This window comes from Amblyomma maculatum, chromosome 1 (genome assembly GCF_055883805.1).
Source record: "Amblyomma maculatum isolate TAMU_Amacu chromosome 1, ASM5588380v1, whole genome shotgun sequence".
Lineage (NCBI taxonomy): Eukaryota > Metazoa > Arthropoda > Arachnida > Ixodida > Ixodidae > Amblyomma > Amblyomma maculatum.
The window spans coordinates 465049027-465076124 of NC_139344.1; the positions used below are offsets into that span (position 1 = coordinate 465049027).

The following is a 27098-nucleotide window of genomic DNA, read 5'->3' on the forward strand; positions in this document are numbered from 1 at the left end:
CCGATGAGGATAGGGTGGTGATCACTTCCAAGCAGTCCGGCTCCATGTGCCATGAGGGAGTTCCTGCGCCCAACCCCCACGTCAAGTCTGGAGCATAGGCAGCACTACGTATGTGACGCACAGGCCGTGTTGCTGTCCCAGGGTGATTAAGCAGAACAAACAGGGCATCAGTGAAGGCGTCCCGCACACGCCTACCACAAGGGCTTGCAGTCGAATACCCCCAATCTGGGTGAGGGGCGTTAAAGTCGCCTCCGACTAAAATTGGACACCCGGGGTATTGCCGACGAACACTTAATAACCAGCCAAGATTAATACGGGAAGAGGCGCCTCCAGCTGGTGGAACGTAATAAGAAACAAGAACAACGGTTCCTTTCAGAAATTTCGCAGCAACTGCTACTACCTCTTGGTATGATGTGCACCAGTTTTCGAGAGAAAGGCGTACATGAGGAATACGCGTTTCAACATACATCACCGCTTTTCCCGAGGGAGAAGCAGTCTGCACGCGACGGTCGGTCATTGAAGGAGACACGTAGCCGCTGAAGCCAGGAATAGATGGCAAGGCGTTCGTTTCCTGAAGTAACATAGCCCACACCCGAAGTTTGTTGAATCGCAGTCGGGTCTTGAGCTCGGCCACCTTCGTGGAAATGCCTCTACAGTTCCACTGTAGTACACCAGGACGACCGGATTTCGCCATTTTTGTGTGCTAGTCCAAGCGCTGTAGTATCACGGATGTCAGGTTGGACAACTGGTTGACCATATAGCGGAGCAGCGATGTTGCAGAGTTATCATTATGTGTTGTGGTACTCTGGGAAGAGGCAGCAAATGGCCCTGTTGCGCGGGATGAAGGCGGTTGTGTTGGGAAATTACTAGATTTGGCGGTTACTTCTGCAGCTCGCCGACGTCGAGCAAGCATTTCGCGGTGTTGTCGGAGCTTAGAGACTTCTGCTAAGAGACGATTGATTTGCTCATCCACTACAGCCATATCGTCGTCTGGTAGATCAGTACGCTGCTGTATTGGCTGTTGTCGATGGCGTTTCTTGAGCACCGTATCATTAGACTTCGTCTTAGCTGGAGGTGCATTCGAAGCGGGCTCAGGAAGCTCTGGTCACTCGTCATCATCATACTGAAGAGCTGCAAAGCGATTGGATGTCTGCACCGGTGTCATGTCCTCTATTGACCAACGCTTAGTGTTCCGAAGACGAGCCTTCTGCGTTGCCTTTTGCTTTGTCGGACAACTTGGAGATGTTATCTCGTGGTCGTCCGATTTGCAGAGGCCGCATCGGTACGTAACTTTTCCTTCAGACGCACCTTCATCGGCAGTAGCAAAGGGGCAAGATTTGCGCATGTGCCCTGCCCGAAAACAGTTATAACAGTAAACCACCCTCGGTTTATACGGCCGTGGCCTTAATATGCAGCCGTAGTAGTACAGACAGGCTGGGAGTGTCGGAGGGCCTTGCAAGGTGATCATGCAGGAACACCCCTTTCCTATGTGTCGGGCCTGTATGACTCGGTGCGTTGGGCAGTACAGCTCACGTTGAAGGGCGGTTTGATCTTCGTTTATGTCGACGTTGTAAACGACGCAACGCTGCAAGTCGGAGCCTTCAACTAGATACACTTGCACAGGCACTGAGATCTCACTTGTGACTGAAATATAACTAAGCGCTTGGACACGTTCCACCGCAGTAAGTGTCGGGAGCCACACAGCTATAGTGTTTGACTTCTTCCTTGCCGTGAAGCCCCGAAAACCTCTGGTTCCGAGACACGCGTCCAAGTTGGCCTGGATGATCCTGTTTGGTATATCGGTGAGGCTTTTGTTGGCTAGAGATTTAATCGCCACCTTATAAGATGACGATCCCGGTGTAGGTGCAACCTGGTTTTCGATAGTTAAACAGGAGCGCTTTCCTTGATAGCCACCACTTGCCGAGGACGAATTCGGTTGATTATCTTCCGAAGGACGCTTGTGAGGGGCACGGGTGCTCGTTGATACAGATGGCGGAGCAGATAGGTCCATTGGAGAGCTTGTTTCCTCAGGTCGCACTGTTGGATGTGCATCTCGTCGTGTTAGCTGAGTGGCCATAGCCGGGCTCCGCCCAGAGAACAGTTCATTTACGGGCTGTTGTCCATTTTGGGAAGGCTGAATGGGCGCTGGTGCTGAAGAACCGGGAGCACCAAGCTGGACCTGAGGCCGATGGTCAGGTTGAGGTGTCGACGGCAGAGCAGGAGTTGCAGCGAGCAACTCCGGCGAAACTACCTCTGCCAGCGTGGCAGCGGCAGCACTAGGCCTAGCCTCCGTGCCGACCTGAGCTGCAATCATGCATGAGTAGCATGCGCCGGAGGTCTCGCAACCTGACGCGGAGAGGACGTCTGGAGCTTCCTCGGAAATAGAAGATCCACTTCTCTGGAGACAGGACAAGTGCTTACAAGGACGGCAAGAATTTTCAGAGGAGCGATGAAGCCACCTTAGCAGGAAGACACTTCTTCTTTCTCGTAACGCTTGCTTGGATATAAATGAAAAGCATATTTGTAAGGCCGCAAAATATTTCGTCATTTATGGCTGTGTATTAAGCACGATTGATTAGTCATACTGTGGATATGATGGTGTGCAGAACTAGGAGATCGGAAGCAACTAGTCTTAGATGGAGATTAAAATGAATACAAGTAAAAAATACTAGGCTAGGATATTGGTCCACGAATACGTAGCAGAATTTATTGTCCGATGTCATGGTATTACAAGGCCTTAGGGAAGTACCTCTACTTGCCAGCTTTAGCATTTAATTATTTATTTATGTACTTACATATTTACAAATACTCCTGTCTCACATATGCGCAAAATAGCTGCAGCAATGTCATCGAGCGGTAAGCTGGTGCATCTGCAAAAGTCTATGTTTCTCCTCGGCCTCTCAGAGGTGACATCACTAATTATGCATGCAACACATCCCCGTAGGTACGTTGAGTCAAACATTTTAAAAGAATATGTCCAGCTCTCGGCAAATTTCGATGCCCATAAGTGCACTGGATGTGCAATCCAGGGGCATCCTCTTTGTGTGAGCCTGGTACTTCCGAACGTGCAATTCGAGCATATCGTGCAGCTTTTCCATTGCTAGTAGCGCCTTCGAGTGTGCTGAATGCCTGTGCAAGAAAGTAAACAACTCCTGTTAATGCTCCCGTGTTGGTTCGGCATCATGCATACCTCGTTGTACACACGAGACCGTAAACACTGCGCTTTAACTTCTGAGTACTGGAAACAGCTGCCCTGCTGCCTTATTTTTGCTTGAACGCTGTTGACTGTTTCTAGGGCGTGATAAAAATCAAAGCGCCTCTTGCATGAAACGAGAACGCTTCGTTATGTATCAAGTTATTGCGTTGGGCTGCATGTGTCTGCTGTCAAGAGGGCGGTCGGGTTAACCCCTTCAGCCTACTCTGTCCCCCATCAGGTATAAGTGCTTCGAATCAATCATTTAAAACCAGGCAGATCCTTTCACCGGCCGCAAACTGTGGCTCATTCGTTACATTTGCCTTCTGGCGTCTCCATCTGCGAATATGGCGCAAAATGTATCCTACATCCAGAACAAAACGTTGGCAAAGTGTACTGATGCCACAGCGACCGAAAATATAACCTACTGAGTTGCATCTCCCATTCTAACAGTAACCTTTCCTCCCTGAGAACGAAATAGCTATGACACACGTAATGCAGCATGGGCATCGTCTTGCGTACGCTGTATCTTAATATACACGTCATTTGCGGACTTTTTTAAAAGCCTCCGCCAATTCATTCCTCTCTCTTTGCATCGTTTTTGTAGTAGGCGCGCGGTGATCAAACACTTGCTGCTCTCTAATAGCGACAGGCATGTCACACATCTTTCACTTTTCACACATTAGTTGGTTGCTATTTAAGCCTGAACCGCCGACCTCCTGCCCCCACCCATTTTTCCCATTTCACCTTCTTGACCGTTGTACCTGGTACGGCCCGCGCTCCACTAGTGACGCCACTGAGAACTATAGCTGGCCCCTTTTGATTACGGCACTTCAAAACGAGAGGGAGGAAATATTAACTTCTGGGGACGTTTTCAATGCATCTTAGCATTTTTTCTGCAAAATAACAGTTCTTTACTAATGAATGAACTGACAAATGAATGTTAAAACAAATGTGAAATCTCCTCCATGCGATTGGGGCAGCTTTCTTGCGGGCAAAGAGCAATGTCATCTATCCGTAGAAACCTTCATATAAGTCTCCTAGCTCTGTGCCAATAGAAGCGACATTACACTAACCGCCATGTTAGTTTAACAGAAGAACTGGAATGACTTGTTATTTCGATTAATAAATATGTTGTCCCATATCTTACTGGAGCCACGTGAAACCTATGCGATGTTCATCATCATGACTTCCCTAAAATGAAATCTAGCAAATGAAACCCTCCTAATGGGTGGTGACATCCCTCCGCCGATAAGTGACAACGCCAACAGTCCTCGATACGCATAACTCCATTGTTGCGGCAATATCACTCTGCCGATCGGGTTGACGACCTGTCATATCTGTTACGTGGGGTTTTCGAGCGAGCCAAGGGCACGATAAGATGCCTATGATGTCTTTGACGCCGCGCGCAGTACGTGATTGAACAGCTTCACAAATATATCTAGTGATATCAGTGCTCAGATTCCCTGTGTTTGATGTCTGGGCACCGTCTGAACTCCGTAAGTACTCAGCGTCATGTGGTAGGAGGTGCAGGTAGAATCTCCCGGGTTAGCAAGCAGACGAAACGAATATTGCGCATCCAAGGGGCAGGCAGCTGCCATTCTGCTAATATGGTACGTGAAAGTCATACAAACCTTGAACATTTTCTTTCAGCTGCATAGTCATTTTAGCTTGAAGAGCACTTTTCAGCGCAATTATTTTCGCCGCTTTGTTATAAGCAGAAGCTTTCTAGCGCTACGTTTATGCCTTCAAAAGGCAGCCTATTGCGACATGCGAAAATGGTTAAGTTCTTTCTGTTATCTCCCGCTCACAAGTGTCGCTCTTTTATATGTGAATGTGTTTCAGTTCCCTGGAAAGATTTTCATTGTGCTCAATTTGTACTTTGTTACAGCCTTGAGACATCCAGCATACAAAAAGGAACGAGAAGCTATATAACCTCAATTTAATCAAGAAACTTTTCCTTCACACTGAGTCTTATCGCAAAACAAAGCAGCGATTCTTGCTGCACTTTCATTGTCTACGGAGCTTTCTTGTTGCAGTTAGTTTTGTGTCGAGCGCCGTAAACAGAGTGTATTTATTCGTGTAGATCACAACTTCTAGGCTTTGTACGCCAGATTTTTTTTCTTCCATATTTACTTCGACTGCTCAATAGCTCGCTTAAATACCCCTTTCTAATGTCCCCACACCACCGTAATGCCGCTCAAAAGCAAGGTGTCTACTAATCAAGGTACGGTTTGTGCGCTCATGTTTGCACCTTATTGTTTTCACCTGCTTGAGTATTGGTTGGGAACTATCGCCTTTGCTAATCTGTTTTACAACGCTTTCCAGCAGAGCGGAAACAAATTTGAAACCTAGCCATTTGTCTAAGACCACCACTATCCTCAAATTACAGTTATGTAACACCGCGCAACCTTGTTCCTAATAGGTTTCTAATGGTACTGCCAGGTGACTCAGGGTACACGCAATGAGAATGTTGTGGCAATCCAGGAAGCTTTAATGAGCAGCGTCTGCTCACACAATAAGCCAAGGCGCGTAATCAAATTAAGCGCAAAACGTAATGCCTAAAGTCCACGCATGATTATATTGCGAAGAAAAGAATGGTGGCCTTCATCGTATGCAGAATAACCTTCGTGTTTCTAAATGGCGCTCGGTGCGTATCACAATGCGTACGCCAATCAAAAATGCCAGCGAAGATTGGATAGCGCTGTTTTTATGCGACAATTCTCACTTCCCTCACTGACTTGAATGCCAACTGCCACGACCTCACCAACACGACAGGCGGGAAGCTATTCACAACTGCGAGTATAGTGTGTGTGGCTCGAAAAGAAAAAGGAAGAATTTGAAGGCTCGTCGAGCATAAGCGTAATGATTCTCCGCTTTTTGTACTATACTGCACTAATAACGCATACGAATATCGAGGAACCATTATGAACCCTAGATTTTTTTACTACGCAATTTTTTATTAAACAAATTTTTCCATCTCTAAAATCGGATGAAAAAACTTGGATAGCAAATTGGCCATGTAGGCAGAAAAATAAAGTTCTGAGAACGTTCCACGAGCTCGGCTTAAAATAGGTTGACTTCTTTTAAATGCAATCTTAAAATAATAAGCAAAGTATATATTGCATGCCCTATTCAGCGCTTACACATTTGCCTGGTTAGTCAAAGTCACTAACTGATGGAGGCGCCGTAACCGCATGCATCACGAAAACAATCGCATCTTTACTTATCTAACTAGCGTAGCACTGAGGGTTGTGTGTCATCAATTAAGGCGCTCCAAAATCTGGGTAGTATCATAAAGGTCTAATAAGGGGAATGCATCACTAAAAAAACTGTCAGCACTTTTTTAACTGCGGCAAGCTCAGTGCGCATTACGCAGGTAGAGTAGGAGATGTGGACAGCGCGGCACGAAACGACATAATATCAAGTATGGGCCACACCTAACCCATTAAATAGTTTCGGTCGGGTCATAGCACGACCTTTCTCAAGAATGGTTTTACAGTGCGCTCAGGCGCCTTCTTAAAGGCTTTACAATGACAACCACAGAAGGCTGAGAAAGGGAAAATGACGGGGATATTGACGAGAGGGGCGAAAAAAAAAACAAGAAAACATAGGGCAGTTCGCTGCCACGCGAACGCAAAAAGGGGAAAACACAACAAAAAAGCCGAAACGCGCGCGAAAAAAAAGGGAGAAGCGAGCAATCAACAACCGAGGCTTGTGGTCAACAACCCAAGATGAAGACGGGCCGTCTCGATGGTTGTACACATTTGCGTTGTGTGTAGAGATTTGCGGCGCGTTTGTACTGGTGACGTGCAGCAACAAAACACAGGTGTACCATAAGACAGATAAAGTCGGTAAAAGGCACCCAGGAAGTAAGATAGAGAAGGAGAACCAAGGAGGAAAAATGAAGGTAAAGCGGCAGGGCGAAACGAAGATATCACTGTAAACACTGTTTATACAGCTTTATTGAAGAAAACACGCCATAATTCATTCTTGATAGTGTCCAAAAAAAAGATACAAAAAAGCACCGCATTTACTTAAATAGGAATTTCACTCATTGGGACAGCGCCCATGATCAAAACAAGTTGTTCCTGAACAAGCATACATCAGAGTCAAACAGGATAGCGCCGCAACAAAAGACGGGGACGACGATAACACAAGACAGGCGCTGTCTTTTTGATTTACGATGTCTAACAAACATGCCCAGTCCTTTTCACTTCTGAATACATCACAGGGTGGCACTCCTCAACAAGGCAGTGTTCAGTGTCAGTGAATAAATAAATAAATAACAGCAACAATAACCATCTATAAAAATTACATCATAAGCACATAAACAACCACTAGAAACAATGATCACATCGGTTGGAATTTACGTGGAGAGCTTGCCAGCATTGTAATTAATGCCAGCATTCAAAGTATTGCATTTGTATATCAGTTACGACTCGCAAGCTTCCCTGTTATAATGTGTTTGAAAGCCTGATTGTAGTAGCGTCACCCTGAAGTAGTCAAACGAAGGCTCGTTTGTGATTACATGTCTCGAGACAGGAAGACTTGGCAGTGATCGTATATGTGCCCGGTGGTTATTTATTCCTTATCGGAAAGCCGTTTATGTTTGCCCAATATATTGCTCATGGCACACGCCGCACTCGAGAGGGTAGGCTACATTACTTGTGTCACAGATAAAGTCACCTCAAACTTTGAATGAAAAAGAGGAGGCTGTGCTTTGGACCGGTGCAGCTGTAATTATCACTGGACAAGCCTTACAGGGATCTTTATTGCACGCTGTACATCCTGAGACGTTGTTATAGTTTAATTTCGATTAGGGCACTATGTCTGTGATGTTTTTCGCCCTTCTGTACACGACAGGGGGTAGGATTCTCCGTTTTTCGCTTCGGAGAAGAATAGTATGGTACTTTTTTAGAATAGCATTGGACGTTTGGGGCTGATGCTGTGTAGGATAAGATTAACTTAGTTGGAAACCAGATTGCGCAGGCTTCTTGCAATTTAAGATAGTACGATGATCTTGCGCTGCAGCTTTTTTGACGGCATCATCAATAATGGCCTACGGACACATTATGACAGGGAAGCTTGCGAGTCGTACCTAATATACAATTCAATACCTTGAATGCTGGCATTAATAAGAGTGCTGGCCAGCTTTCCTTTTTTCCACGTAAATTCCAACCGATGTGTTCATTGTTTCTGGTGGATGTTTATGTGCTTATAGTCTTCATTTTTATACAGAGTTATTGTAGATTTTATTTATTTATTCTTCGACATAGGTGACGCCGCACTCAGGCTCCTCCAGAGCGCGACCCCATCAAAAGTCAAACACAACATCTACTGGGCGCCAGGACACACCGACATAGCGGGGAACGAACGCGCCGATGAGGTAGCTCGAGGGTACACGAGCCGAGCTTCCTCCCAATCGGACGATCTACACGAGCGAGTCGGCCCTACGTACTCAGACATTTTGAACTACTATGGGGGGGGTACGGATCCGCTATCCGCCGCCTCATCGCGATCTTAAACAACAAGAGGCAGTGTATTTGCGAAGACTGCAGACAGGAACATTCCCTAACCTTCATATCCTAAGCAAAATTTACCCGTCACAATAACGGGACGCCTGCCCCGTCGTGTGGTAGCAAACCTTCGTTATACCACATCACGTGGCAATTTAGAAATAACGATAGCTTTTGTAAAGACCTGAGTGCGGAACAGTGGGAGAGCCGGCTCTCCAGCGGCGATCTGGATTGCCAACTAGGTCTGATCCAGCAAGCCCAGCGAGCAGCGAAGCTCAGCGGAGTCCTGGAATAGGGGCACCGACCCTGTGAGAAGACGGAAGATGAACCTCTTCTACTACTAGCAAAAGACCTTCATAGAGAAATTAACGTATTTCCTATCCTATCCTATTCTTTGACACTGAACATTGCCCTATTGCAAAGTAAGTCTTATTTAAGTAAATGTGGTGATTTCTTTGTATTGTTTTTCGGACACCTTCAATCAATTCATTATGGCGTGTTTTCTCCAATAAGCTTGTATAAAGAACGTTTACAGAGATATGTTCCTTTATCCCTATTGCTTTAGCTTTTTTTTCTCCTTGTTCTTCTCTGTTTTACTTCCTGGCTGTCAATTACCAGCTTTATCTGCCTTATGGTACACTTGTGTCTAGTTGCTGCACCTCACCAGTAAAAAGGCACCGAAAATCCGTGCACTGAACGGATTTTCGGTGCCTTCGGATGACGGCAATGCAGTCCCTGGAACTCTCCGTACAATCTTTCCCCCACAAGTTCGCCGCCGCCTGCGGAAGCGCGCAGGACGAGCCACGGAGAGTGCCGCCGCCGCTCGACTCCGGCCGCGGGCGAGCTCACCATTAACGGTCAAAGCGTGCCTCAAATCTGCACTCGGTAGGCTCCGAAAAGTTTTCTAATTATGCGGTGACGACTTGGAATGTGCTTGCGCCACACAAGCGCAATGCGATGATGCGACGATCAACACAGCACAGACGTCGGTGGCTGATCACGGTTATCCATGTTCGGTGTGAGCGGCAGGGACGGCCAGAGGCTAGCTTTGACCGCATTCGTAAAACGATAGCGTGCGAGAAGTCCCGGGTAGATGGGTGTTGTTGACCCACTGCGCCACAAAAACGACGTGAACAGAGGCTTTTAAATGCTTTCTTATTCGTTTAGACACTACATCCACTATTTGTCGCTAGGTGACGCTGCTCAGAAAAATCACGCCCCAGAGCGTCGTCTGCTCGAGTGCTCCTACGGGATATGGTTTGGTAATAAGCGTCCCGGGTAGCTGTCAGTCTCAGCCGATGCTTTAGACAAAGGATCGGTGCATCCTCGTCGTATCCGCTTTCGTAAAAAGTTTGGTATATACCAGTAGAACGAAGTCCACACAGCGGACTTAGCGTGTGGCAGTGGAACTGCAGAGGTTTCCGCACAAAGCGGAATAATCTGCAGCTTCACTTATCTACCCCATCCCCTAACGAGATACCGGTAGTGATAGCGCTGCAGGAGACGCTTGTTTCGGTTAAGCTCCGCGACTATACTACTTGCGAGCCCTCCACCCAGCCTCAATCCAGGGTAGCGTCATTGGTGCACCACAACTTTACCGCGGTCGAACACCCTCTTGAGGTGGATGGCGTGGATGGTCTCTTGCTGGAACTCCTACCCCGCACACGAAAAGCACACACCCTTTTTGTTCTCAACCTCTATAGCCCTCCCAAGAGCCCTCCTGCCCCCCTCATTGGCGCAATCAAGAAAGCCCTCACAGTTAGTGCGGGAGGATCACTACGAGTAGTTGGCGACTTCAATGATAGCCATACCAGCTGGGGTTACCGAAAGAACTGCCGTAAGGGTACGGCAATTTTGTGCATCCTTCAGGACGAAGGGCTTTCTATTCTCAACGACACCTCCTATCCCACCCGAATTGGATCTAGCGTTCAGCACGACACAAGCCCAGACTTGACTCTCTCAAAATGCGTTCGAGAAAGCCGCTGGACTAATATCACTCACTCCTTAGGCAGTGATCATTACATTTTATGCACTGAGCTCTCCATCTCTTCCCTCACCCACCCAAATGCAATCAGGCCTGCGTGGTCGATTGGGATAGATTTCGCCGCATCCGGCAAAACGCCCCGGACACCATTGTGGACCTGGAGGCCTGGGTGGTTTCTCTCACACAGGATGTGGAGTCGGCGACATCCACTATGCCGGAACTAGAGGACACTTCGGCTGCGGATAGTCGCCTTCTCCACATGTGGGAGGCACACGCCAGCCTTCAGAAACGCTGACTGTCCCAAAAGCATAATCGCACCCTCAAACGGTGAATTTCCCGCCTTGTGAAAGAAATTGAAGCTCATACAAGGGATTTCGCTCACCAGCAGTGGGGGCAGGTCTGTGACCGCATCTAGGCCTTAAAGACACTTGGTCGCTTTTACGCTACCTCCTTGATCCTGGGTACACCAAGGCCACGCAGCATAAGAATATTACCCGCATTATTCATCAGCTTCCCCTAGACGATGATGCCCTAGACCTTAAAAGATCAGTACATCACTACAATCCCATCTACCCCCCTCCCTTCCTACACCGGGTTTCGCAACTCTGCCCTTGATGAGAAAATCTTTTCAGCTGAAGTCAGGGCGGCGATGCACCGCCACAGGACGACATCTGCTCCGGGGAAGGACCGAGTCGCAAATAAGATGCTTCGTAACTTGGATGGCCCGTCTGTATCACATTTATCCCTAAACCCGGCAAACCACTCGACATCAAGAATCTCCGACCCATATCTCTCACATCCTGTCTTGGCAAACTCTTTGAACATGTTGTGCTCGCACGCCTCCAGAACCGCATAGATGACCACAACCTCTTCCCTGACCTAATGATCGGCTTCCGGTCACATCTCTCCACACAGGATGTTATGGTGCAACTGTCAGAAGATGTACTTCACCCCCGCCACGCAAAGCGCACCCGAGCAATTCTTGCCCTAGATCTCACAAAGGCCTTTAATAATGTCAGTCACGCAGCCATTTTAGATGCTCTCTCATCGCTTCAAGTCGGCTCGGGCTCGCGTGTCCACCAGTACATCTCCGCTTTTTTTAGTCATCGCACATCAGAAATCCCCATCGGCTCGCTCTCATCTCCATCTTTCAAACTCGGTAGCATTGGCACCCCACAGGGTTCTGTCCTCTCTCCACTGCTTTTTAATATTACCCTTATCCCCATGGCACACACCCTCAGCCAAATCCCTGCCCTGTCCCACTCCTTATACGCCGATGATATTACACTGTGGACCACCACAGGTAACATTGGCGCAATGGAAGATACATTACAAGTCGGAGCAGATATTGTAGTATATTTTGCCGCAAATGTTGGCTTGGCTTGTTCCCCTACCAAATCGGAGCTTCTCATACTCCGACCTCCTAGGTGTCCTACAGACAAAGGCTCTCCTTCCCCCATCTTCTTGACAATTGTGAACACCCGGATACCAGAAGTGGACAGCATCAGGATTCTTGGTATCCAGATAGAAAACAATGGCAAGAATACCACAACCATCACTAAGCTGACGGTGATGGTTCATCAAACAATCCGCCTCATTCGCCGCATAGCCAATCGCCATCGCGGCATGCGCGAGCATGACCTCAGACGCCTGGTACAGGCATTTGTCCTGAGCCGTGTTGTGTACTCGCTCCCCTACCTTTTCCTCACGCGGGTGAAGGAAGACAAGGTTAACGCCCTTATCCGACAGGCGTACAAGGCCGCCCTCAACTTACCCCGCTAAACCTGCAATGAACGCCTTCTTCACATGGGCATCCGCAACTCCCTAGCTGAGCTCACAGAAGCCCACCGCTCAGCCCAGTTGGAGCGCTTATCATCTACCCTCACCTGCCGAAACATCCCTGCTCGCATCCATCTCTCACCTCCCGGTCACTGCTCTACACAACATACACTTCCCCCCTGCGATACACCGCGTTCTTAAGGTGCATCTCCTGCCAAAGAATACGCACCCAGAGCACCATGTCGCTCGCCACAAGGCACGCGCAGAAGCTCTTCACGAGCACTATGGCTTCCAGCCAGAGACCGTTTACGTAGACGCTGCCTCATACTACATACTCATACCACTCCCGCCCTGCGTTCGCCCTCAGCGCTGTTTCCAACTCTGCAACTGGTCGCGGCCGGTACAACTTTTGCCTCCACTTCCCTGGAGGCGGAGGAGGCGGCGGTTGCCCTCGCCATAGCTACTACCCGAGCCACAACCATCATTAGCGATTCTAAATCCGCCGTACGAAACTTCGCTCGCGGTCGGATCTCTAGCCCAGCCTTCCGGTTCCTCGCTTCCCTCCCCCACCCGAACACCCTATTCAATTAATATGAGTGCCCGCTCACACGGGTCACCCAGGCAACGAAGCAGCTCACTCTTTTGCTCGAGGGTACGTCAGCCGAGTGGGGACTGCGACTGCCTGGGGAGATGCTCGCGAGCGCATAGTATCCTATCATGAAATTTCTCTCCATTACCGTGATCAATGAACCATCTACCCTCCACCTCATTAATCTATGACTAAGCTACAACAGGTGACGTGGCGCCAGCCTCAGTCCCGTACATTCCCATCCCCTGCTTTCTTATCTTTGATCCATCCAGGAATGTTCTCGCTGCAGTGCACCCTGCGTGGGGCACCTAAAGCTGATTTTGAGCACATTATGATCAAATGATCAGAATTCCACCCTCCAGCCACTTGGCAACTCTCCGACCTCGAGCGATGGGAGGCTGCGGTGTCCAGCTCTGACGGACTGGGCTTTGGGTGTCGCTGGGAAGCACCAGCTTCCGGCCACAACACGCAGCCATAGCCGACCCGTCATTAGCATGTAATCACTTAGGGCTCCCAAATATAAAGTTTTTCACCACCACCACCACCTCGTGGGGGAACAGCGTGTCGCATGCAGTAAGCTGGGGGTCACCGGAGGCGCGGCGGTACTGTGCGGACATTTCTGCTGCACTCCGCACATCAATGACTTGCCCGTCGCCAAAGATTACGTAGTTAATACGTTTTCGGACGCGCGGCGCTGTCCAGGGAGCGCGTTGGTGTCTTCGTCCCCCAGGGTGTTACTCGCGGCTGACGAAGGGCGTGACTTTTTAAGATCTTTTTCAATTAGGGCTTCCAACTTGTTTGAAAATTACAAGCGGTATTTGCTTCTGGAGAGTAGAATTCAGTGTGCATGAGCTACAACGCGCTGCAAAGCAGCACGTATATTTTGGCCAATCCCCCCCGAGCCTTATGAAAGCCAGATACACGATCGTAGGAGTTAGCGCCTTTTACTTTTTTTCATGCAATATTTTTTGATGTCTGTCAAAGCCTGATAATAAAAAAAGCCTGTCAATGCCTTGCAATAAAAAAAAGTCTGTCAAAGGCTGGCAATAACAAAAAGGCACAGCGGCAAAGGCAGAGCGTAGATCTCACACCAAAAAATAAACCGAAATATTCACACCATTTCTCGAAGCCTACGTCATGTTCTGCCATGGAAAAAGAAAACAACTAAGGAGAGGCCTTTGCCATTCCCAATGAGTTGGAGAAAGTATGGCGGAAGTAAAGTCAAAATTTAGGGTTTGTGAAGTCGGGCCATTAGCAACGGCATTGCTGTTGCTATGAAAACACAGGCCACTAGCAACAGCGTTGCTAAGTGCCGAAGTACATGAGCGTCGCGGAGAAAGAAAATGCGGAGGGCGCGGAGGGTAAGGGTAAAGGAGGAGGAGAGACTTGCAGCGTCCGGTCGCGGCGCGGCCGCGGCGCCTTCAAAAAAGTGATGTCAGGGCCTGTTCTGTCCTTCCTCCATGTGTTCTGCGCATGGAGGAAGGAAACAACTTAAGAGAGGCCTTTGCCATTTCCAATGCATTGGAGAAAAAGTGGCGGAAGTGACGTCAAAATTTAGCGTTAGCCAAGTCGGGGCATTAGCAACGACGACGCTATTGCTATGAAAACGCGGGTCACTAGCAGCAGAGTTGCTAAGGGCTCTAAACTGATTTATTTATAGGAAGGGAAAGGCGCGGTAACTCTCTCTCACTTGTTTTCTGTGGACACCTCAACCGCGCCGTAAGGGAAGGGAGGAAGATGGGAGTGGAAGTGGAAAGAGAAAAAGAGGAGTCGTAGGGGAGGGCTACGGAGTAATTTCGACCACCTGGGGATCTTTACGTGCGCTGACATCGCACAGCACACGGACGCCGCTTACTAAGTACGTGAGCGTCGCGGAGAAAGAGAATGCGGAGGGTAAAGGAGGAGGAGAGACGTTGCAGCTTCCGGTCGAGGCACGGCCGCGGCGGCTTCAAAAAAATGACACCAGGGTCTCTCCTAAGTTCTTTCCTTCCTCCATGGTTCTGCTTAAACACCGTCACCGGCGGTGACTTGCTAGATGCAAAATCCTTTTCAGGGATTTTGACAGCCGCCATTTTCATCCACGCCACGTTTCAGGGGCTGAAATGTGGAGGCTATTCAAGAGAGTTCTACTTAAGTTGAGGACAACCCAGAGGGCTATGAAACGAAAAATGGTAGGGGTAACATTAAGAGATAGAAAGCGTGCAGAGTGGGTCAGAGAAATAACTCAAGTTACCGACATTCTAGTAGAAATTAAGAAGAAGAAATGGACATGGGCAGAACATGTAGTGCGAAGAGAGGATAACCGATGGTCGCTGAGGGTAACAAACTGGATTCCAAGGGAAGGAAAGCGTAGCAGGGGGCGGCAGAAAGTTAGGTGGGCGGATGAGATTAAGAAGTTCGCAGGGGTCAAGTGGATGCAGCTAGCACAGAACCGGGTTAAGTGGAGAAATATGGCAGAGGCCTTCGCCCTGCAGTGGGTATAATCAGGCTGATGATGATGATGATTTTCATCCAGCCGACAAAACAAGTTACACTACGCAGTTAGCGTCGAGGTTGTTTGCGAAAGTTGTTTAGAAGACTTGACATGAACAACTCAGCATGTTGCACACATCAGCACACAGTTCTCGGGCCAAAACTTCACCTTAATCTCGTCCCCATACGCCACCTAGGCTGCTTCGGGTGAGGTATTCTCGAGGAGAACTTGTCGGAGTTCGAAACACCGAGCGGTGTTTATGCATCCAATGGGCCCTGGAGTGGAGGAGCGGCAGTTTTCTCCCCTCCACGGAGTGGAGGTGGAGCGTCGAGTCGAGGCGCGTTTGTGAATAGCGGAAGTCACAAGAGGCCAACTTCGCTGCTCTGCGCCGCTCAGCTAGTCTCCTCTTCCTCGTCACTGTCGCCACAGATGTTTTGCGCGTTGCTTTGTCGTGTTAGTTCCCAGAGCGCCGTCGCTTGTAGCAAAGTTACTAGAACAAACTCGGTTTCACAGGTTCCCATACTGCCCAGCGGAGGAGTGCGTTCTCGGTGGCCGTCGCGAAAACTAGCGGCGCTGCAATCAACTCTTGCTCCTTGCTGAGCGCGTCGTCTTCACGAAACGCCGGCACACACGTAGCTTTTGCGTGCTGCCGTTGCACTGTGCCTGGCTACAGTAAAATTATAAGTACATTACGATAACTTTGGCTTCTAAGTCACGCATTACCTCGGAGAACGCGCGTGTGTTAAGCGAAAGTCACTTGTTAATGCTGTGAAACAAGTGTGATAGCGCCGGCGCCGTTGGATCTCTCACAAGCACTGCTTCTTGCTTTACCCCATGGCCTGTATTTGCTCACAAGCACTGTTTCTTGCTTTACTCAGATTCAATACGCGTGGTAACTGGCGCTAACGACAGGGACAGAGGAGAAGAGGACACCACGAACGCTACACATCAAGTTGATTTTGGAATAAGACTTGGAATAAAACCAAGTTGATGTCTAGCGTTCGTGGTGTCTCCTCTGTCCCGGTCTTTAGCGCTAATTACCATGTGCATTGAATCTAAAGATCACCAACTCGTCCAACTTTCCAATGTCTTGCTTTACTCCTTGGCCTGTACATTGTAGTGTGCTCTTTCAGGGGATACTGCCGTGCAAACAAAATAAACAAATTTTCAGTGCATAGCAGCCCCCAACGAAGCAGGTGTCACGTTTACGGCTGCGCTGCGCAGATTGCTTCCATTACATGCAGAAATCTGCTAGCCGGGCAACCTGTTCATGAAGCGCATGAAGCTGGCTACTCGCGTCAAACGATGTAGTGAACAAGATTGCGAATAAACGTCCTCCGTCGTCGCCAAATCAGAACCTCTTTTCTTAATGTCTGACTTTTGAGGTATGCCGCGGAACACAGCTCAAGACCGGCATTCTCGCACTCCCGTATGCATCAACGTAAAAAAAAAATTGTTGCTGTGTGGTTTTAATCAACATCAGATATGACAAGTTTTTTAAATAATTTCTGTAAGAGTAATCAGTGAGAATGGCCGTGTGCACTGCGAAAGGAAATGACTGAACAAGCGCGAGTCTATTTAAAAAAGCTTATAACGAGTAATGACAGGAAGTTAGAATTCTAGTCTTAGTCACGCCCTTGAGAGTTGCTCACTCCCCCTTTACACACACGCACACACACACACACACACACACACACACACACACACACACACACACACACACACACACACACACACACACACACACACACACACACACACACACACACACACACACACACACACACACACACACACACACACACACACGCGCACGCACGCACGCACGCACGCACGCACACACACACACACACACACACACACACAAAGATAACAGAAACGACATAATTTTGCTGCTTGTAGGGGAAGTCAATGTAATATCAAACTAGCACAGAACTGCAGTTTTAAAACACGATATCCAAAGTATCTACAGCTCCGGAAAGGGTGTTAGAAGTTGACTGCATGAATGTAAGGTATTTAAGCCTGGTTCCCATGTAAACGAAAATGCTAGCCATTTTTGCTGCGGCGACGCAAAAACCAGTTTTCAGCTGTCGCGGCAGCTCGAACGGCGAGGGCGACGCAGTTCCAACGGTTTGGAAATGTTTGCTGTTGTCGCTGTCGTTCGCCGCTCATTTCGCTCATTCGCCTGCATGGGAACCTACCTTCACGCTATCAGCGCAACAAGTAAAAAATGAGGAAAAATGCAATTGTCAACAACACTAATGACGTACGCAAATGAAATGCAGCCAACAACCAGAACTTGATTTCATCAAATAGACAAACATTGCAAGATTATAAGCAGTGAAGAGAGGAACATATTATACTTCTTTTGAGAAATGTTTAAGTGGGTAGAATAATTCTTTTTTGTGTCTAGTGGGAAATGAGCGTTAACGTTCCTAATTTCCCTTGACCATCTTTTGTTGCATGCGATTTTGCGTCGCTTCAACAGCAAAAACTACATTTGCAGCGAATGGGCTTCAATGCCTGACTTACGGAGCTCATATGCTTGGTTGGTAGCCTATCTTGAGATCATTAAGAAGCTTATACGGTTTTCTGCTTGCCCACCTCAAAACAATTCAGTTAAGAAGCCGTTCAACATCATAACTAAGTGCAGGCAGGCGCTTGACGTGCCAGCCGTTGAAAGTCTGCAAGGCCTCGTAGACGCCGATCTAGATCCTCTTCTGAGATTTTTAGGTGCTTATCTTTCAATTGTGATATCTCTTTTTGCTTTTTATTGTCAGCTGTACAGATCGCAGCATGCGTTTTCTACGAATTTCTCGGCACTTCTTATGATGTCTCCTCTCTTCGCCTTAGCTCTAGGTTGCAAGTCCCATCCACAATTGTGTAGATTTGACCTTCTTCAGAAGAGCCGAATTCCCATGATATGAAAACTTTATGCGCAACTTTAATGATTGCCGTGACAATCCGTCACTAATGACAAAAGTCTTCTCAACAAGCAAAATTCCTCGGCCTCATGGCTAGTGTATTTCCTCGTCGCGAATATACTAAAATTTTCTTCGAATGGCTGGTATTGTGATGAACTCAAAATGATTGCTCAAAATTCTTTTGTGCAACTAAGCTGTGCAATTTGCGCTGTGTACGCTAATAGACTCTTTAATCCTGCAAGTTATCTTCCGGTATCGCTGACGAAACACACATAACACGACATTAGGGTGCTTTCTATTCGGTAGAATGCCTGTCGTGTTCGAAATATAAGTGACAGCAAGGAACTAAAGAGCCTTGATAGACGAAGTGCACCACGAAAGTTTTCGTACTTCAATATAGTTCCTCTTTTAAATGCAGATCAGAAATTGTTCACTCTTCTGTGCCGAGCTTGTGTCCACCTTTTAATCTCGAGGGCGTCTATCAGTGACAACAGGAAATAACAGACTTCCAAGTAATCGTTTCAATAGGCGCCGATGACCCCCAGTCCAAAACATGCAGGACGGTAAGAAGAGGCCTGATGTTAAGAAAAAATATAGCAGAACGCTTAAGCTTTATTTTAAGAGAGGACGCAATAGCGCATTTGCCGTTGCCTCATCGTTCAGCCAATATTATGCAAATAGAGGCTGGCACGTAGTTGGCAAAGCCTTAAAGTCGGTGCACATCACTACGTTTACAGTGAATGGCATAGAATTGGAGGCACATATATTGGTTGGCTTGAATCCCTGCCACAAGCTAGACTCAAACTGGACAAGAAGGTGGATGCTAAATAAAAGGCGAAATTGCATAGCGCAGCACACTGAAGGCTCCGCATTTCAGGGCTACGTCATAATGTAAAACGCGGCTGTATTGTAAATAGCTTTCAGACCCGGGGAGTTTATGTTTCTGACACATTTCAGTGGGATAATCACGAGAAGTTTGTTATTCAAAAAGTCATTCATAAAGTGCAATTCATTAATAGGAAACGCTATAACTTTCCATCTTCAGTGAAAGTATTACTCTATAAAGCATTGTTCGCTTCCTACATAAATTATTTTAATTTATTATGAGACACAGTATCTTATTCGAACCTCAATAAGATATTATTATTACAGAAGGCCATGTGTGTTATTGAAAAAGCCTCCATATATAGAACCCACTACAGAACTTTTACAGAAACATAAAATCAGAAACATTCAACATATGTACACATATAACTTGTTCTGAAAGTTTTATTATGGGAATAGAAAAAGTAGCATAGCATTAGCTAACATTTCAAATCTACACCAAACAGTACCTTCTCGTTCCACACGACACACAGAATTCTGGCAAATACCTCGAACTAGAAAAAACTATGGGCTCCAAATGCTTCGCCACAGCTTGCCTGCACTCATAAACTGTCTGAAAAACAAATGCATAAGTATTCTTAGCTCCTACAGATTTCAAATCCTTCCTGCACTCGAACCTTTTCACTAACTTTCTTGAGTAAGAAATTAATGGTCGATGGTTTTTCACTCTATTAAATTCATTCTTGTGTGGAGGAATGTTCCGGAATGTTTTAAAACCACTGCTGTTGAAAAGTCTTTATTCGTTTTGGTGCAAGTTTGCAAGTTTTGTGATATATGATTGTGTAATAATTTTAATGTTTGTCTATGTTTACAGTAGTTTACATCTAAAAAATTGTCAGTGCCTTCGGAGATCGTGCGTGCGTCGGTCCTGCGCTGTTGCTTTTAGAGGGGTAAAGGGCCCCTCAAGCTGCTTCCGTGCAGCTTTGTTACTTAGCATCCTCCATATATGTTATGGAAAATAAACAATTGAAATCAATTGAAAATAAATGACCTGCGCATTTTTCGAATACGTTTTTCTCACATTTAGGTTACGGCGATGGTGACGCCTTTTCGTCTGGACGAGCTATGTACGATATCACGTAATAAAAAGAAATTAAACTGAAGAGCAGACAACGTTACTAGAACAATGGTCTGAAGCAAGTCGACAGCACTCTCCCACTTGTTTCAAATTTCGCATTACACAAACGCGTTCACCAAGGTAGTGGATGTATTCGAAGCCAAAGGTGCCATAATGTAGTTATAATTGCACTGCAGTCATGTACAGTGCAACGACCGGACGTAACAGCAACGTGTGTGCCAGCCGCTCCACCCTTCCGCGCCAAGTGTAGCTGACGATGCGCCCGACAAGGAGCAAGAGTCGACTGCAGCGCTATTAGTTCTCGTGGCGGCCGCCGGGCACATGTCTTCGGGCTGAGCTGTGAAACTAAGTTTGTTCTAGTAACGTTAGATTGTAGCGAACGTGGCTGAGGAGGAACTCACCCTAACGCCTATATAGACTTTTCCAGATTTGCCCGAATGCGCCACATGTGCAGCGAAGCCATACGTCGTCTTTTTCTGGAGCCGAGCATCCAGACTTGAAAACAGTCAAGAAGGATTTATTTTGGCTGCCCTAATCGAAGGAAGTCAACATCTCTACAGCTCGCACAAGATGCGGCATACCCGCGCGGCACGCCGTACCGGTTTCAGACGATGTCATGCAGCCGAGGTGGCCATCGGATTGGCTTCACGATGCTACACAGTCGCTTGGCGGTGAAAGAAAAGGAACGCGGAACTCAAGCAAAGCGCCTGTGGGAGGGAGCTTGGCGCCATCTATGGTCGGCATGGAGAGTCGAGGGCAGTGGGTTAGGCGCCATATTCTGGCGCTTACTTTCGCGTTAGAACAATAGAGAAAAACGACAATGGGACCGGCTTTTTGCGACAAGAGGTCTGCCTAAAGCGGTGATATGAAACTATGCCATGCATTTCGCGCAAGGCGTGCGTGCTGCGGTATCTTAGCGCGCAATTTCGGGTTCAAAGGACCAGGAAGCTGCAACCACTGCTTGGGCACTGCAAGGTCAGATAGGCGAGCAAAACGCGTAGAAAGACCAATGTAACGAGCGCGCTTTCCACGCGGCGTTCGGCACAATCGATAAAAGCAGTCAAAGAGGATTGCGCACCAGCTATCGTCAGAAGCCGTAAACACATGGAGTATTCTCTGGCACCCAATAATATCGCGGAATTGGCATCGGCACAATCGATAAAATCGTGAGAGATTTACAGAGAGGCTTAGCGCGAGACAGACGAGTGGACAAGAGGGGCACTCAGATTGGTTGTATCGCGCTAACCCTCCCTGTAAATTACGTCACACCTATTGTCCCGGAACTCCACTTTACGCAGTCAAAGAGGCTTGCGTACCAGGTATCGTCAAAAGCCGTAAACACATGAGAGCATTATCTCGTACCCGATGCCGATCCCGATAATATCGCGGGATCGGCACCAGCGCAGTCGGTAAAAGCAGTGATAAAATCTTGCAGACCGGCTGTTATGAGAAGCCGTAAAAACTTGAGAGCATTATTTCGCATCCGATGAATATCGCTGGACGAGTTGGTAAATTTTCATTTTTAAACCATCCAAAAGGCAGCTAACAACTGAATATTTATTGAAGGAAAGAAGACAACGAAGACCCGCACTGAGATGCGCGCGCTCAAACTCAAACCAGTGAAATTGCAGACAAATTCAGTCATGGCTTAGCCATCGATTTGTCTAACAGAGCGAATTCCTTGTCTTGTTCGCTTCTTTTCTCTGTCTTGTCTTTTAGCTGCTTTAAAAAGGACATATTGTGGGGTGCGGGGAGAAGGTGTGCGTTCCCAGAGCGGGAAGCTCAAAACTTGTAGTGGACCCTTACAAAAATGCATGTTGGGTGTCTATAGAAATTCGGATCAGATCTGTCAACATACGCTGTTGAAACTCTATTGATAATCATCGACATCTTTGAAGGTGCCGTGTTGACCACACGTTGAGATCTTTTGGAATAGTGGCCCATGTGTTTCTTAAGAGCGCTTTTCGAATTCGCACCACTGAAATTCTGTTGATTTCAGGCTCAACTGCTTCAGAAACTCTGCAAGTGACGCTTTTTGATTTTCTGCTACCTTTCCACTCCTGAACAACAGAAAATAGTACACGAACATCGGTTTGCCAGAAGCAGACACGAGGTGATTTTCATAAATGCAAAAGTAGTACAGTACATCTCCTAGCTGCGATAACTCACCACATTATATCTTCTGCTAGACCAATCAACAATCCTGTCAGATCAGTGCTTGGTAGTGATAAGTATAGTGAGGCTTAAAAGAACAAAAAAGATCTTGTTATTTTAAGCCCGATTATACATGCCCACTTAATTACGTATACTCTGACCTGGCTAGATTGTTGATTGGTCGAGCAGAACATAGAATGTGTTGACTGATCGCAGCAAGGATATGTGCTGTATTACTTTTGCATTAATGCAAACCAGCTCGTGTCTGCCCCTGGCTAACCGTTGATCATACATCATTTTCTGTCGTTCCGCAGTGGAAAAGGAACAAAATTAAATTGCGCGTTAATAAGAAACGAAATAAGGATTGCATCGTTGCTGAACCCATACCATGAGCTGGGTTGTTTATTCGCTTTATTTCAATTCATGCGCAAGGTATGACGCCAGGCAGTTCTTTGTGTAAGATGCTGATACATCCGGGAACTCCTCGCATGCGTAAACTGAAATAAACAATGGAAATCATAATTAAGGTGTGGTATATACTAACCAAAAAAATATAAAGCGAAGCGATCTGTACGCTGCCCCGCGTCATAGGTCAAGAAATTGCATTTCTTGTCTAAAATGAGTTGGCACTCTTTTTCACTGCTTAGTTAGCATCGTCGCTGCCTCCGGAACTCGCCAGCATTACCCTACGGCGCAGGTACCGTATCGAAATAGTACAACACTGCCGAACAACCCGTCAAGAACAGTCACCATTTAAAAGAAAGAAAATGTCGCGTCCGCGGTAGTGACAAACCTCGTTCTCTCCCCCCCCCCCCCTCTTTTTTTTCCGACGAGGCTGGCTTGCCTGCCGGAAATATGTACATACGCGCTTCATTATCTTGTAGCACATACTGTACAAGACTGGCATCAACACGAAAAGGAAAAGCAAAACACTCACCGAAACGCAGACGCTCAGTCCGCCCCGCTTTTCGCCTTGAATCCAAAACGCCTGCGACTGTTCAACTTCTTAAACATGTTCTCTTCGCGCAGAAGCTCTATCCCAACAACGGACTCCTCCGAAGTGCGTACGGGTCTCACTTCACTTCGCGCTCCGATGTGAACAAAACCAACTTGGTGATAATCGCAACCAAAGAACCTCCACACGATGCTTCGCTCACAGTGCAACATACGACCACGGTGGCGGGAAAGCGCCAACTGACCCACCGCCGCACTCACGCATACCCGCGTCGCCGTGCAAAGAAAACACATGCAGAAACGGGGCGCAGAAAACCGGTTTCACTTCGGGGAAAAGGGGAAGTGGCGGCCACGGCGCGAATCCGGCCGTGCCAAGGCCGCCTCGGTGAGGAGAAACGGCCGAGAAGGCAGAGCAGAGACACCGCGGGGAGCCCCCTCCGAGCAACAGGGAACAACCCCGACCCTCCCGTCTTGCTGACGCCCGTCCGCGGGGCACAGGGAGTGTGCGTACGAAGGGGACAAGAGCAAGGCGGCCGAATGCGTGTTTGAAAAAGAGTCACCGGAAGAAAACGCGCTTTATCCTTTTTTTTTTTTTTAATCCAGCGAATGTTTTTGTTATTCTTGTTCACTAGTATCCGTGTGATCAAACCGTGATTATTAGAACACCCAATACTGAAAGTGACTTAATTTTAGCGTGGTGGCCACTTCAAAAAAGGAAAGAAAAAAAAAAAACTTTCGAAAGACACGCAGAGCGGTGGAGGATTCCAATGCAGACTGCACCTCATTTTGCGGCAATGAGCTATGGCCAAAAACATCTAGGCTTCTGCAGAATGTCAGATACTGAAGCATATACTGAACTTTGCAACTAGTTTAATGAAGCTCTGCCCTGCCCTACATAGTAGGTTAAATCCAGGATCGTGTTTGTTAGTGCGATGACTCACTGAACTTATTTTTGATATAAAATATATACGTATATCCTAGCATTACAGTTACCTTGTGTGACATACAAAATATGATCTATTACGAGGTTTAATTGAGTAGCATTCAGTGATGTGTTTGCATTAATAGTGAGGGGAGCCTTTGCCATCATAAAGTTTTCAGGGCCATATTTTCGCTACTTTGTTGCGAACTATCAGCTAGGTGTGCACCGTTAATGTTAAAAACTGTCCATATGCACTTGTCCAATAAACATGAACGTGCACGCAATTGGGCGCTGCTCTTATATTACGTTGCAGAATCTGGCCAATCGTTAATTTCAAGTGAGATCAAAGAAGCATAACGAAATCGCCACATGTTCTCAACATTGACGCCTAAAACCACTTAAAAACATGGGTCAGCACTACAGTATCCGCTATTTTCTTCGTGAATGTTGAAAACTGACAACAAAAAGCACATAGAAACAATAGTACAGAAAGTCTATTGGGTAGAACACAATGAAAATTTTGTTGGCCGTGTGAAGACTATACTCAACTGGGGCCGAAAGTCTATCGACATTCAATAAATTCAAAAGGCGGTCAATAGTCCGACAATGGAGTTTCAAAACCCATTTTTGTAAGGGGAGGGGTGAAGTTGGTGCGTGCCTTCCACAGATTACGCCGCACGCGCGTATGCACGCGAGCAAGCCGCATTGCACTTTTTCGCCGACTTTGCTATTGCTGCTGCGAGGTGGTCACGCTAGACGTGCCAGTGTTGACGTCCAGCACGACTAGCACGGCAGCAACGGCAAAGTAGGCGAAGAAGGGCATCAAAGGCAGCTCGCTCCCGCACATAGGCGCGCACGGCGTCCGACTTAGAAAAGCACAAAGTGACTGAACACTGTTCACACCCAGCGCCCCAAGCTCGCCGCAGCAAAGAAAAAGTATGTAAAAAATCGGCATTAAAGGGAGCTTGAAAGAGATCACGCAAATGCGTATGCACTAGATGCGACCTCGTGAAAATTATTCACTGCAGCAGTAAGAAAGTTCGCATATACGCATTGTCTTTTATTTAAAATTTGCACGTGAACAAAATAAATGACGCGACATTTGATAAAGCGCATTATAGGTAAAACGCATTCATGTCACGGGCTCATTGAGTGCACTCGCCTCGTTCTCGGTCCACTACCTCCTACTAGGTATCAGCCTTTCTGCGCGTCGAATTTGCTTAGCGTGTCGGTCCGAGTCGTATCTGAGACGGTGCCGTCCACAGCCAAACGCCGCTCCTAAATGGTGCGTAGGTATTTTAGGCGCGGGCCAGCGTCTACCTCTTTGTCTAGTGTAGAAATGTGGTAACCGAGCCCCACCACACACGAATGTCGCAAGAAAAAAGGGCAAAGGCCACCGCGACAAAACATAAAGGATTCATGGCCCTATAGCTTTCCCGCGGCGTGAGTGAAATAACTGGGAAGGCGTCACGAGATAGTGACAGATTTAAAGGCACGAGCGGAAAACTAAACTAAACACTGTTATGACTGCAGTAGCTGTCGTAGCACTGACATGAGGAAATTACAAAGAAAGGATGAAAGCGGCTGGCGAAGCTCACGAATCACACACACACACACACACACACACACACACACACACACACACACACACACACACACACACACACACACACACACACACACACACACACACACACACACACACACACACACACACACACACACACACACACACACACACACACACACACACACACACACACACACACACACACACACACACACACACACACACAAACACATGCTCTCGTGTGTGTCCTGCCTACCTGCCTTTTTCAAAGTATTATAAAAGATTGTTTTTAACAGAGTGAATCCGTTTTGGGAAAGATACAGCTGAATATCGCCTTGCCAGAATTACTTTCGAAAAGGAATGTCGACTGAGCTTGCTGTAATAAAACAAAAAGCAATTATAAAAAAAAATATTTGGGAGGAGAAGACATAATAATGGAAACTTTTGTTGGACATTTTTAAGGCATTTGATTCCTTAAATCACGATACCATTTTAAGGAAGTTAGAACATTGCCGTTTTCGAGGCGTGCCATTCAGTCTGCCGAAATCCTATCTCACTAATAGCCAGTTTTAATCAAAGAGCACTTTTCTACACCCAAACCAATGAGAGGCCGTCTTCCTCAAGGTAGTGTTTTAGGACCGCTGCTTTTCGATTGATACGTTAATGATGTTAGCATCACAGACCGCTCTCCCTCCATCATCTGTGCCGACGATACGAGCATTTTTATACGGTCAGACAGCCTTCACCTTGCAGCCAACGCCACCATTGAGAATTTTTACCAATAATAAGTGAACGCACTGAATATGGACACTAAAAAGACGAAAGCCATCCTCTCTACTGCTGCCCAAAAACAGATGAGTTGTAGCATTGATGTGTACATTGGTAAAGACAAAATTGCCATTGTTCCAGAAACAAAGGTGATAGGTGTTGTTCTCAACGAACATTGCCAGTATAGAACTCCCATGTCAAGCATAATAGGCTCTACGCCAGCCAACGTTGTTGGGGTACTCTGCAAGATTCAGTGTGTACTACCTACAAAAGTTAAGCTACTGATTTATAATCGTATGTTTTCAT

General features: G+C 47.1%; 1 protein-coding gene across 2 annotated transcripts in view; it reads left to right on the plus strand.

Annotated features, from left to right (window-relative positions):
* LOC146209858 (uncharacterized) overlaps positions 1-27098 on the plus strand; it is a 192040-nt gene that overhangs the window by 92707 nt on the left and 72235 nt on the right. The window contains exon 1 of one of the 2 annotated variants that reach the window (XM_084604520.1): positions 4655-4806. The exons of the other annotated variant lie outside the window; for it this stretch is intronic. Coding sequence (XP_084460646.1) covers positions 4669-4806 — 138 coding nt within the window. The 5' untranslated portion in view covers positions 4655-4668. Of the gene's footprint in view, positions 1-4654; positions 4807-27098 lie in introns of those variants that run through there. 2 annotated transcript variants of the gene reach the window in all.